Source organism: Anthonomus grandis, chromosome 1 (assembly GCF_022605725.1).
Source record: "Anthonomus grandis grandis chromosome 1, icAntGran1.3, whole genome shotgun sequence".
Taxonomy (NCBI): Eukaryota; Metazoa; Arthropoda; class Insecta; order Coleoptera; family Curculionidae; genus Anthonomus; species Anthonomus grandis.
The window spans coordinates 51435102-51449060 of record NC_065546.1 but is presented as its reverse complement, the minus strand read 5'-3'; the positions used below and the strand labels follow the sequence as shown (position 1 = coordinate 51449060).

At 30.9% G+C, this 13959-nt stretch overlaps 2 protein-coding genes across 5 annotated transcripts in view; both read left to right on the top strand.

Moving 5' to 3' along the window:
- Positions 1 to 13959, top strand: part of LOC126739140 (furin-like protease 2) — a 969288-nt gene that overhangs the window by 48778 nt on the left and 906551 nt on the right. The gene's annotated exons all lie outside the window — the stretch shown is intronic.
- Positions 11897 to 13255, top strand: LOC126735393 (uncharacterized). The gene has a single exon (XM_050439399.1). It carries the CDS (start codon positions 11897 to 11899, stop codon positions 13253 to 13255), a length of 1359 nt encoding a protein of 452 aa, XP_050295356.1.

The following is a 13959-nucleotide window of genomic DNA, read 5'->3' as shown; positions in this document are numbered from 1 at the left end:
TTTCTCTATTGGTTTGATAGAGCATTTCCAATTTATAACTATAAGCTGCATAATGCTTAAATCTGCATTAGGAAACTAAGTAAATTTCAAAAACCAACCTATATCAAAGATCTTTATGCCTGATACAAAGAGTACACATGTATATTTACAATACAAGGAAAAAAGGAAAATGTATAGGAAATATCTGGTGCATTATTACACATCCTAAGACTAAAATAAGATACCAATTTCAAAAACTAAATTAAAAAAACATGAAGTATCTTTAATAAAGTTTGTAACAAAAACATATCTCAAATAGTTTCAACATTAAACTGGAAAATAAAATTATAAGTAATGCTTCTAAAATTGTAAAAATATTTAGTAAACAATTTTCAAATTCTTTAACAACAAAGGAAAACTTCAGCAATACATAAATAGAAATTAATTTACTCACAATATTCTTAACCCCAACAGACTATCATGAAATCTTTAGAGTCCTCTTGAATTTGCCTCCCAAATTTGCATATGGTCTTGATGATGTTCCTATAAAAATTCTCAAATATGTAGCTGAATCTATTTGTAATAACTAATAAATAATAAATCACTATCCACAGGTATATCTTCCTAATAAACTTAAAAAACGAAAGATTATTCCAAATTACAAAAAGATGCCTCCAGTGATGCAAATGATTGTCGATTTCTATTCAATCAGGGAATCAGTTTGTATTGGTTCCTTGTTATCGACGGAACTGGCTATACATATATATATAATTATAAGATAAAAACCACATAGTGCTAGTGCTTTATTTTAATCTAACAAAAGCACTTGATGTTCAATCATGATCTGTTATTTGATAGGCTCAGCAGACTTGGCTGGAAGTGTGCATGCCTATCGTTAATGGATTATTATTTCAACCAGAGAACACAAATATAAGAAATTATTTTTTTTAAAGCTAAAGGCGGTGTTGCTCAGAGATCTATGCTCTTTATACTGTATATGAATGGGCTCACTGAAAATCTGTCAGTATGCGGATGACATATGAGTTATATTGTTTGCGTCCATGGCGGGTCTGTCGCAGGCACCCCTGTTCGGGTATAGTGAGAAATATGCATAATTGATGCACTGGTAATTTACTTAAACTTCATACTGATAAAACCGTTATGGTACAGTTTATTAAGAGTAAAATTACTGACTCACTATATGTCAAAGAAGGAAATCTAAGTCTTCCATGAGCAGAACCTTTTAAATTCCTTTAACCATTGCTAAGCTAGAATGAGTATTGCAGGACACTTATTTTGGGACTAAAACTTTAAGTCAATTTTGAACTATGGATTCCTATTTTTGGGATCATCCAGTAAAGCACTGACTATTTTTAGGATACAGAAACGGATTTTGGTAGCTGTGTATTTGATCCTTCAGCAAAAAGTAATTGTAGACCATATTTATCAAAAAATAAACTAGATCTTTTGCAGAGAAATTCACATGATCCAGAACAGACGATTACCAAGGGTGGTGCTAACATTTCTGATCGCATAATTCAAGTAAAAAGTAAAATGAGTCAATTAAAATTGTAAGGCAAACAAAATCTACATGGTAAGTAAATACAAGTATATACATGATGGTCTTAAAAACGTGTAAACAAAAATAATTAAAAGATATATATATAGGTTTATACCCAAAGATACCTGAATTCGTCAGTGATCACTTCGGAAGCATTACATAATAAGGCGTAACATTGAAGTGTTTTAATTTACATAATTATAAGATAAACATAGTTACTATACTTAAAAACTTAAGTTTTAAAGATTAAAATGAGAAGGTGATAAGATAGTAAATTCATGTTAAATCATACAATGAAATCAAAAGAATATGGTTAAGATCAATTAAATAGGAAAAGAAAAAGACTAGTAAGCTTACGGGTCAAGTCCCATGGTGTTCTTCATTCGGGGGCGAGAGCCCGCGATGGGCTATTTTTCACCACATGCTTAAGGCATGATGTGGGTTGACGGGGCTAAGGGCGGTGAAATTATCTGCTCTTAGGCTTCAGGGCGAAATCCTCACCACTGCTGGGTCATGGCTGGCGGTTTAAAACTTCATATTTAAGGAGCCCTAAGAGAGATTTCTCAATGGAAACACGGAACACCAAATAAAGTTTCGAGAATTTATTTGGTGAGTTTTCCAAACGAAGTTTCGAGAAGCATCAAACTACTAAAAACCATCCTGCTTCAAAAAATTTTTTCTTGAAAATGAAGAAACACTAATGAATTTTAGTTTTTAGTATTAATGTAGATAAAAATGTGCTGGCGGAGAGAGATGATACTAGATTTATTTCACGGCACGATTAATCTCTCTCCGTCACAGCGGACAGCACGGTTCACCTTTGACAGACGCAGGAGCTGGAAAGACCCCCAGATGCGTCGCGGAACTGCTTAAGTAGTAGTCCAAAAGACGTCTGCGCAAGACCGGAGATTGAGGAACTTCGCTCGTTACTTTATGAGTTTAGCCGCTATGGGCCCAACCAAAACCCATACATAGATCACTAATAAGCAAACCATAGAGTGCCTAGTAGAAAATACAAATACGGGCCAAATCGTAATAATTCGACACGCGGCGCCACTGGCGTCCGCTTTAGTAAACCAGTTGAGCAATTCAATTGCCGTGAAATCTTCTCCATGCACGGCATATTGTAAACAATAACAAAGAATTAAAATAGTGATAATATTGATAGTGGTTCAATGAAAAATATTGGCGAATTCCATTAAGAGTCGAAGGCAATTGTAATTATGGCGGGTGTCTCAGTCAGCAGTCTCGTACATACAAAGTTTTGAAAGAAAAATTTAGAACAAAGTCATTTTTAAATATTTCAACCAAATGAATAAAAGTTAGGATTCTCCAGATCCCGTCTAAAGCGTAATTAATCCTGTAACAAATTTTTTTTATGATTTTCGTATATTGTAATAAATTGAAGTATAATATAATAATATGACACTAATTATTTTTTTATTTTGTATATTTTTACTGCATGTTTATGTATTATTTTATGATTTTTCTCTAATTTAAGTTAATTAGATCATTGTATTTATTTCATTATTATAATCAATGAAAAAAGTATAATTAGTTTTATATAATATTACCATTTTAATAAGTCAAAATGGAAATTAAATGACAACACCAAAATGGTATATTGGAGTGACGTTACTTTGTGATTCTAAAATTAATTTGGTTTATCTTCGAGGCTTTATGCTATATGAAATATCAAACTACATAAGACACATAAATCTATAAATAATTATAATACTAGGATTAAAGAATAACTTCTCTTAGAGTTGTTAGAAGTTTAAATATTGCAAAAACAGATCTAATGGTATGGGTATCTATTTACGGATTATTGGTTAGACCTGGTTTTACATACGACACAAAAAATATTAATAGGTAGACTAAATATTTAAATAAAATAATTATAAATTCATTTTGTCAATAAACTGAAAATTTCACATAAAAAAAATTGTTTTTGTTAAGTAACAGCTTCTAACCTAAAATATTCCTCGTTGAAAAACAAAAACTGCTTTGACAAACTAGAAAATCAAATTAGCTCGGAAGTTAAGGAACTTTGCGAAACTTGGGTAATAATTATCAATGAGGCTGTGTGCACCGCGCCTCAATTTAGTAACTTGAGTAAATCAAAGCAGAATGGTTTATCAATAGCTCATTAATATTCATATAAAACGACGTTAATTAGAAACGAATTGATTGCAAATTATTTGTCGCGATAAAGGGTGATCTTTAATACTTATTAATAAGTATTAAGAATACAATAATTTTATATGAGAAAAAATTATTAGTTAAAAAAAATTATTAGTTATAGATATACAAAATATTAAATTAAATAAATTTAATGAAGTGTGGACAGCATGTACAAAACAATAAAAGGATATCATATCTGACTAATCATAGCTCAACTATGAAGAATTTAAAGAAAAAAGCCAGAAAAAGAATTAGTGTTTTATAAATCAATTTCTATTCACAGGTTGCAGCTACAAACAATGCAACCAGAATAAACAGCGTGTTGCTAAAATATATTTTTCAAAAGTGTGGCAAAAAATTGAATATAGCGAGATAAAAGTTGTATCTCATCCTTTGAACGTACGTAATACCTTCTCTACGGATAAGATTTATTCATTCCAGGATAATTGGAAAGGTATTTGGCAAAAAAGGTCTTTACTAAAGGAAAGTGTAGTGAGTAATAACAATAAATCTTATTTCGCTTTTTTATGGAAGCTTTTTCCAAAAACAGGATATCCAATCGATCCCGAATAGCCAAAACGACCATAATAGGGATGACATTAATACACCGAAGATTTTAGCCGGGAAGACAGTAACGTGCTTCCCCAGCGAGTATGCCTTACCAAATGGAATTTTATGGTACCTTATTAATGAACCTTTACGATAGTATCCTACAGCAGCTTTAATAGGTGATTCTAGAGCTGCCCTTCTCTTTTATGCTTGCAATCCACTCTCTTAGTTGCCATATAGTCACTGTTCGTTAGAAGGGGAAGACATTTTTGTACGCCTTGTGACCAGATTTTTGCACAATCTAATCACCCCGTACTTCACCAAGAATATGTAGCCTTTTTTAAAAAAGAGCAATTTTTTATTGCAGTATATTTTATATTATAAATATTTTTATATTAAAAAGTTAAACTGAAATATTTCTAAATTAAGTTATAAAACTGTATCAAATAACAAAAACATTATTTGGAAAGGTTAAAATATTTTACAAGAATTATAACTGCGAATAGTTTTCATAAAATATTTCTACTGAGAAAGGAAAATAATGTAAGCGAATGAGACATCAAGTTCAACTATTTGTTTAATTAAATTTTATGCAGTTTTATAAAGGCGCTTTATTGTCATTAAAATTCAACAAATATTCTTTAGCCTTTATTGCATTTCCACCTCCACAAAACACTTTAATATCCACAAAGTTGTTTGAAGTTATTAATATTTAATAAATTTAATTATCCGCTTGTATATTTCTCTACCAGACTGATGTTTAGATTTTTCAGGCCTATTTGCATGGAGCCATACAGGCTTAAAATCTTTGATGATATTTTTTTATGTATATATTTATTTTTATGTATAATGTTTCTTACAAAACAATTTTAATTAAGTCTGTACTTATAATTGGAAGAGATATAAAAGAGATAAATAGAATAGAATCCAATAGAATGTGCTTTAGTACGTAGGATACATTTCTTGGGTAAAAGCATTTTCAAAACTACAAGAAACTCAATAAATTAATCGGTACTCACATTTCAAATAATTGAACTTTTTTCAATTCATTCTATTTTTTTTTTAAATTCCTTTAATTAGTAATATCTCTTATATAAAAAGATATATGATTATGTTATATATTTGTTGGCTTAAATAGAATAATGAGTTCTAGTGAGAGCAGAAGTAGGAGAGGAAAAACACAAAACACATAATATGTTTAAACATTTATGTATCACATAAACAGCATTAATACGTAAGATAAAAAAAAATAGGAATGCCTCATCCCAACTGAACAAAATTTTTTCTCTAAAAGGATAAACCATATACAGAACGTGTTTTCGTTCGTTACTTATAGGAAACCGCATAGAGGCAAAATCTTGCAACGTCGCGCGTGTACGAGTGCCTGCGACAGAGCACCGCCCCGGCCGGCCCGAGGACGGGATTAGTAAACACCTAATTTTTTAAATAAAAGGCTCAAATAAACCGCCTTCTTTCGCTAAACAAAAACTTCTTCGTTAGTGACGTATCAATAAAAAATGGCCCTATAACATTGTCGCCCAAAATACCTGCCCAAACATTCAATTTCTGAGGATACTGGGAACGAAACTGAAAACTTCTGTGCTCGTTTTCCTGAGACCAATAACGAATAATGGAAGGATTGTGTTTGCCATGTAATGGAAAAGACGATTCATCAGAAAACAAAATATTTTTAAAAAATTATTCGGTTTCATTTGCCTTTTCCATCATGATTTCACAAAATTCCATTCTTCGCCACTGGTCTTCAGGAAATATTTCCTGAGTTTTTGAATACTTGAAACATTTGTACCCATATTTTTTCCAGATGCGAGCAACAGTTTTATTGCTCATTCCCAGTTCCTCTCCAACATTTCTAGTGGACCGTGTCGAATCAAGTTCTAGGGTACTGCGAATCATTTCTTCCCGCCGTTCTATATCCTTGACCACTTCAACAGGTGGTTCTTGACGTTTTGTGTGGCATTTTTATACCCGGAAGGAAAGAGTTCAACTAATTAAATGGTTTTATGGAGGCAATTCGGCAGTACAATGTAGAGATTTGTTTTCAGCGACATTTGAGAATACCGATTCCTTGTGCAAAAACGGTTTTAAATGTGGTTACACATTTTGAGACATCTTTTTGTCTTCAAGATTGTAAAACATGCCACACAAAACGTCAAGAACAAAGAATTTTTTGTTTAGCGAAAGAAGGCGGTTCATTTGAGCCTTTTATTTAAAAAATGATTGTTGTTAAGTTTGTTTATTAGAGTTTTATTTTTGATTTTTTATTATATTTTTATCAGAGTTGATATTTTATTTTTTATTAAAATAACGCTTTAATTTTCATTATGCAAAACACAGCCCATTAAACATTTCAAGATTACAATTCTATGCGGGTTTTACACATTGTCATGTCTGTAAAACCCGCATTAGAATAAATATTTTAAAAATGTCTGGATTTTCGCGTAATATTTTGGGACATTTTGTCGCCAAACGACGCAACTCCCACGAAAGTCAGATGTTTACTAATTCCGTCCTCGAGGGCCGGCCGGGAAGGTGCTCTGTCGCAGGCACTCGTACACGCGCGACGATGCATAATTTCGCCTCTATGCGGTTTCCTATAAGTAACAAACGAAAACACGATCTGTACAATGTGAAAATCAAAGCAAAATCAACTAAGATCTAAGCTCAAGTTTTGCAAACCTAACTGCAAAATAGTCAGATGATGATTTAGATTCCAATTTAATATATGTTCTTCGAGCTTTGTTAGTAGTAAATACAAATCTGCACACACTAAATTCCGACGTTTCTAAGGTCGTCGGTAATTATCCTAACGCAAAAATGACTTTTATAGCTCTACCGGACCATGAAGCTTCAGAGAAGTATACTAAGGCAACACAATGGTAACCCGCCATTCGCATAACCAAAATCTTTAGAGAGATCAAAGAATCTTGTATTCAAACCCACATACGCATTCGGTATAAATTTAACGAGGGCATCATGGGTTTGCCTTGCTGCGTATAATTTAAACTTATTTGCAGATAAATTTTTATCGAGATTCTTAAAAATAATTTGATTGTCGAGTTACTATCGAAGCTTTAAGCGTTCTTATAGAAAAACATTGATTATACTGTTATTTAGTTTTTTCTGGAAAGGGATAGTGACAAGTTTTTGAGGTATTTCAAACGAACAGTCCTGATGCATTTCAGAAAAACATTCCTACTTTCATCGATTTAATTAATTTCTTTTATTCTTATTTCTTTTCTATTTATTTTTAATTGATAAAAGTTGTGTTAAATTTTCTATCACTAGTCAATTTTCCGTTTATCTTTTTGTATGATATTTTGTCCTCTAATTTAACAATAGATCATCCTATATCGCATGTCTTGTAATGGACCGCAATGTTAATTAAGAGTCAGTTCAATTTCATTCTTATGATCAGAAAATTCTGATTTTAAACAAAATTGGCCGCTTTGAATTGACGGCTTGTCCTTTGAAAAAAAAGTGTTTCTAAAATACCTATCATATTTGTAAGGCCGGTTTGGATGAAGCATCATATTGCTTCACTATTATTTTACCTTTATTTTAGATTAAACACCATTGATAATGATGCTGTTTCTAGTGTGAGTACTTGGCTATTTGGCCTGTTTTACTCTTCAAAAACATTAACATGATGAAATAAATAAAAAAAATTGGTCTCAAAGCAAATTATTTTATAAGAAACTTGAAAGATAGTAAATCTCCAGCAGCCTGTCGTCTATGTGATGATCTTGCCTCTGAATGATTTGCAAGATATATACAAATTCTGGTACGATGAAGATTTATAAAAAAAAAAACTGAACGATGTGTATTTTAAGTATAGAGCTAGTATAATTACACTTAACGAATATGAATCAATCACAAGCATTAAAAAATACTTATTATAGTTTTTTATTTCCAAAAAATCTGGTGATTTAGGTGCATCTTCAAATGCTTTAATTTTATGTGAGCTTAATAAAAATATATGTACATATGGTACTAATATTATATTAGATACCGAAAATTTTATTGAATTGGTCATTTTACTTTCTTTTTAAAGGTTTTTAACCCAGCTTTGATTTTTTTTATATATACTTTAATGTATCATCTATTATTATTATTATGTTAACTGGGCATATCTATAATTTTTAACACAAATAAAGATATATGATTGATATATATGTGTTTTTTGGAATATCAACTTTGTTTGAGGAGTTTTGAAAATTGTTAAAATAAATGAAAGAATTTTATATTTTTTTTCTTAAAATTCATAATACGTAATTCTCTTAACAGGGTTTTCTTAATACGTTCATCTCTTCAAAGGGTCAAACGGATGGTGGTAATTATCCTTTCATCCGCAGACTTTAAAGCTGGACTGTATGTTAGTTAAATATGTGCATTTTGATAATTAATCTGGCTGCTTTGATTTGGCGAATTTTTAAAATCTTCTGATGCTGTAGAATACAACATTAAAAAAATTACTTCTTAACACATTCAATAACATTATACTACATATTGATAAATATTACTTTAATGTTATGACGGTTTAACACTTTTATCATTAAAAATATCATATAATTATTACTAATATATAGATTTATTGCCTATTTACTTAAAATAAATTACTTAAGATAAGTGCCCTTTTAAAAGCTTCGTTCACAATTTAAATTTGTAGTAAATTTGAGTTTAGTTTAACAATTAAGGCGTAATATACGATTTATTAGTTTGTTGAATGAAAATAATGATAAATGGCATAGTGAACTTAACTGCACATATGTAAACAATTTGCTGAAGCATGTTTTTGTATATTATGCGATAAAGACCTAATTAAATATACCGTTATCAATAAAATACTCCGAATTTACTAAAGGCTATCTGCTTTTAATTGTTTTATGATAAAAGCAATATGTTATAATTTATAAGCTCTGGGAAGTTATAAAGATTAAATTTAATCACATTTGTTTCTGAATGATACTATTACACACACATGCTATTCTTTAATATTGTATGTTTTGAATATTTTGATTTTTGAAATTTTATATATATCAAAAAATATTGTAATGTTTCTAGTAAATGAAGAACATGATAACTTTTACGAATGTACTTTTTGAATTAAAAAGTAGAATATTTTACTGCCTTAATTTAAGTCAGATTGTAATTAATCTAAGATATAATGTGAAATTTAGGTAAAGCCTTGTAAAAAAACATTTCCAACTAAAAAAACTAAAAATAAGTTAAAAAGAGAATAATGAAATCATTACTTTTTTAGAAATTCTATTATGAAAAATACATATATTATTACTAACCAATTTTTTACTAAGGCAATATTGGTGAAACTGGTGATTAAGTTAAATAACTTTTTCTTTCAATTGCTTGATGTAAAGATCTAAAAAGAATAATTTAAAGAAAAAGATGAAGAAGGGATGAGTACCGACATTGAAGCTTATTTAGAAAGTCAAGGCAAATGATCTTACAAAAAATTTGTTCAAATTTAAATTAAAAAACTTAAACTTATCCAAATTATAGATAGTTAAGTATCACTTAAATAAGGAGGGCCATATTTTTAATAATAATAATATTAGGTACGTACATATTTGACATGAGACATAATACTAAAGAAACCTATATAATATGTCTGAAGTAACAAGTCTCATTTTAGTTATCAATACCACTATGAAGAAATACTGTAGAAACTTACATTTATTTACGTATGAATTTTTTTATTTAACACGAAACAGTTTCTTTTCAATGTTGTAAAATACCAATGTGAAAATAGGGATAGCCGGGTATTAGCGAACATTCCAATTTTGGAAAATCTGACCAATTTAGACTCAGATAACGAGACAAACGAGATTTGTCTCGTTATATATGTGGCTATAGTCGTCAATATTTTATAGACCATAAAACATGTTGACCCAAAGAGTATTTACGTGTTTTCGGTGATTTTAGTTTTAATTTTATGAAAAGCTATTTAAGCTCGTAGTAATAATTAATGGTTTATGATATAAATAATAAACTGTCAATGAGTTTGTAATGCTGACTGACTTTCCAGTATTACCTTATGCTGACTTACATAAGTAGTAAAACTTATAAGTCAAAAGTATCAATTACTTGACGAGTTTTTTTTATATAGATCACTAAAGAAATTAAAATAATCTTTTAGAGCAAAATGGTTTTAACAGGATTCGGAAAAAACTCTTCTACCATATCAAAATTATAAAATAACTGTCTGTAAAGGACTGCAAAAGGATTTCAACATTGCAAAGATTTAAATATTAATAACCTTCCAGAAGCTACGTTAGGTAGCAAATCAGTATAATCTGCAAAATAATAAGTTGGAGTAGATACACAGAATTAAATATTTAGGTTCTATTTTTTATAGGATAACAGCGAAAGAGCTTGTTAAATTACCTTTTAACGAGTTTTTGTATCAAAATTAAATGAGTTTTTTGTATTAAATATTTTTTGAACTAAAAAAATTGTTGTTCACCTCTTATACGCAGCCTCATTTGGTATTCTTTTGTAATAAAAATAAAGTATAAATATTTTTTTATATTAACAATGACGAAAACATTAAAACTTAAAATGACTGTTTGACCAATGCATTTTTTTTGCAACAGTACTACTACTACTACTTCCACTGATTATGATCTTAGAAATTGTAGTTTAAATATTCATTGCCCTTAGACAATAGCTATAATTCTAAAGGAGGTATTGCCTTAGATCAGCAATTAAAGCCGCAGTATTGGTGTTGCGTAAGGGACCTATGAGAGAAATTTTTCAAACATGAAACAAAACAGCCTCCTCATATGGATGAACAATTATAAGTAATATTCTCCTAGATTACCACTTCTTAACAGCTTATATTTTTTTTTCTAAAAATGTCTCAATGATTTAGTAAAACTTTTTTAGCTAGTACATAATGTAGATCATTTAAGAAATAGAATATTTAATACAATTAGATTACCTAAGTATTAGGTGTAGAAAATGTATACTATAACTAGATACTCTATGTAACAATTTATTGTTGTATCTATGTATACTATAGTCGAAGTCTTTTATAATAGTCAGTGACGTCAGAAAAAACCAACAAGCAACACAACTAGAGTGGCTTAAAATAATATTTAATTCCCTAAATACAAAATCCATTAAAAGCCGGTGACACGCGCCTACTCCAATTGTGTGAACTCAGTGGCTGTTGTCATAGGCCCGCCTTGCTCGCATAAATCGCGCAGTGGTGCCAAGTATATTGCTCGTCCTTTTCTCTCTTGTTTCGCGGTAAATGGGGCAGCGAGATAAACAGTCATTACTTTTAACAGAATGGCAACGCCTATAAACGCAGAAACATGCTTTCCTTGTTATACGTTGATTTGATACATCCCATGGGCGTGTTTGCGGGTTTATTGTTTATTTTAGTGTTGTTGCAGTTGCTTGCGTTATTATACGTTATTATAATAAGTAATATATATTAATATATATTATAAATTTATTTTATTACTTATAATATTATTAATTTACGGTATTTTTCTTCGGTGTTTAATACGGTGTTTTTGTTTTTTTGTTTGTGAAATTTGTGAAAAAAGTGTATTTCAAATATTAATTTTTAGTATAATGGAACAGGGAGAAGCTTCGACTAGTCGTGAACCTCCTCCAAAAAAAGTGAAAAAACATTTAACTATGGGCGAACATGCAATGGTAAAAACTGTATATGAAAGTATTCGCGCTCAAAATCCCGATTTATGTGCCGAAGACGCAGCAAATTTTTGCGGAAGTTTAACAAAATTATGTCCTAGGACAGTTTTCCGATCGCTTAAAGTTAATAACAAGAAGCAAAAAAAGGAAACAAGAGGTAGAAAGAAAATTGTTCTAGAGGATGATATAAAATATATACTTCGCCGCAAAGTGCACAGTTTTTTTTTTAGAAATGAAATGCCAACACTAAAGAAAATTAAGGCTGAAGTAGATGATGATGATTCTTTAACCAAAATATCCCTTGGAGTTTTAAAGCGAACATTACGCGGTTTAAACTTCCGGTATTTGAAGCGAAATCGCAAAAGCTTTTTAATTGAGAAAGATGACATTGTGTTGTGGCGAAGAAAATTTTTAAAACAAATACGTGACCATAGGCTTAAAGGGAATAAGATCTATTATACTGACGAGACTTGGTTAAATGAGGGACACACTCGCTCAAAAGTATGGCAGGACTTAAATGTCACAAGCTCACGGCAAGCATTCCTTGACGGGTTATCGACAGGCTTGAAATGTCCTTCCGGTAAGGGCCGTCGTCTGATTATTACCCACATAGGTAGTAACTCTGGATTTTTGGATGGCGGGCTTAACGTTTTCGAATCTAAAAAAAGTGGCGACTACCATCAAGATATGAACAGTGACGTATTTGAAAAGTGGTTTTCATCAGTATTACGGCTTGTGGAACCCGGTTCGGTGATCGTTATAGACAATGCGCCGTATCACAGTCGCCGAGTAGAAAAATTACCTACGTCTGCTTGGCAAAAAGCCGACATAATAGACTGGATAAAATCAAAAGACATCCAGTTTGATGAAAATTTGCTAAAAGTACAATTGCTTGATATTGTCCGGGTACATAAAGACCGGTATATTAAATATGTTGTCGATGAAATGGCGCATAAATGTGGAGTTACTCTATTGCGATTACCTCCATACCACTGTGAGCTAAATCCGATAGAACTTATATGGGCGCAGATAAAAGGTGAAGTTGCGAGAAAAAATACAACCTTTAAATTAAATGACGTTAAGCTGTTGTTAAGTGAAGCTATTAATGGCGTGACAGCAGATGATTGGAAGAAGTGTATTGGGCACGTCATTAAAGAAGAACAAAAAATGTGGGATTTGGATACGCAAGCTGAAGTTATGGTTGAACCTCTTATTATCACTCCTGGTTTCGAAAGTAGTGATAGTGACGATTCTTGGACCGCATCAGATAGCGAATGACTACTCTATCATAGTATACTCGCTACTATATAAGTTTTATTTCATAGTTATTTATAATTTTTTACGTTATTTAGTTTAAGTCCCAAATACAAAATCTTATTACAAAGTTTGTCTGTTCTTTTTTAATAAAAATTTTACATGAACATTGTTTTTTTGGGAGAATCCCATACGTCCGAAAACCCGTATATCCAAATCGCGCGAGGAATCCCGAAGAGGCACCGTCGGCTTTGAAGAGAGATAAGGGAGAGAGAGAGAGAGTTGGGCTGGGTTGCGTACAGAGACAGAAATCGCCTAGAAAACTATGTCTATTATCTTTAGTTTGACTTTGGCTTTGTGTTTCTTTTAAATACGTAATTTAATAATAGGTTATAATAATAATCCAAATTAATGTTTAAGTAAGTGTTTTAAAATAATAACCTATAACCTACCTGAAAATTAAAGTGGGTATACCTTCATAAGGGATATTTTAGGGATACAACCCTTGTACCTAGTACTGCCAACTATAGGTAACCTAGCACTGCAACTCATAGAGAAATATAATAAAAGGCCTTTATTTTAGAGAAATATAATAAACAAACCTTTTGTTATAGTTCTCTATGCTGCAACTTATAACCTACCTGAGAACTAAAGTGTGTATACCTGCGTAACGGATATTTTAGGGATACAACCCTTATAGCTAGTACTGCAGACTATAGGTACCTGAC

What these genes read in the sequence shown, in the direction of transcription:
- LOC126735393 (XM_050439399.1), top strand. Translation starts at nt 11,897, where the DNA reads ATGGAACAGGGAGAAGCTTCGACTAGTCGTGAACCTCCTCCAAAAAAA.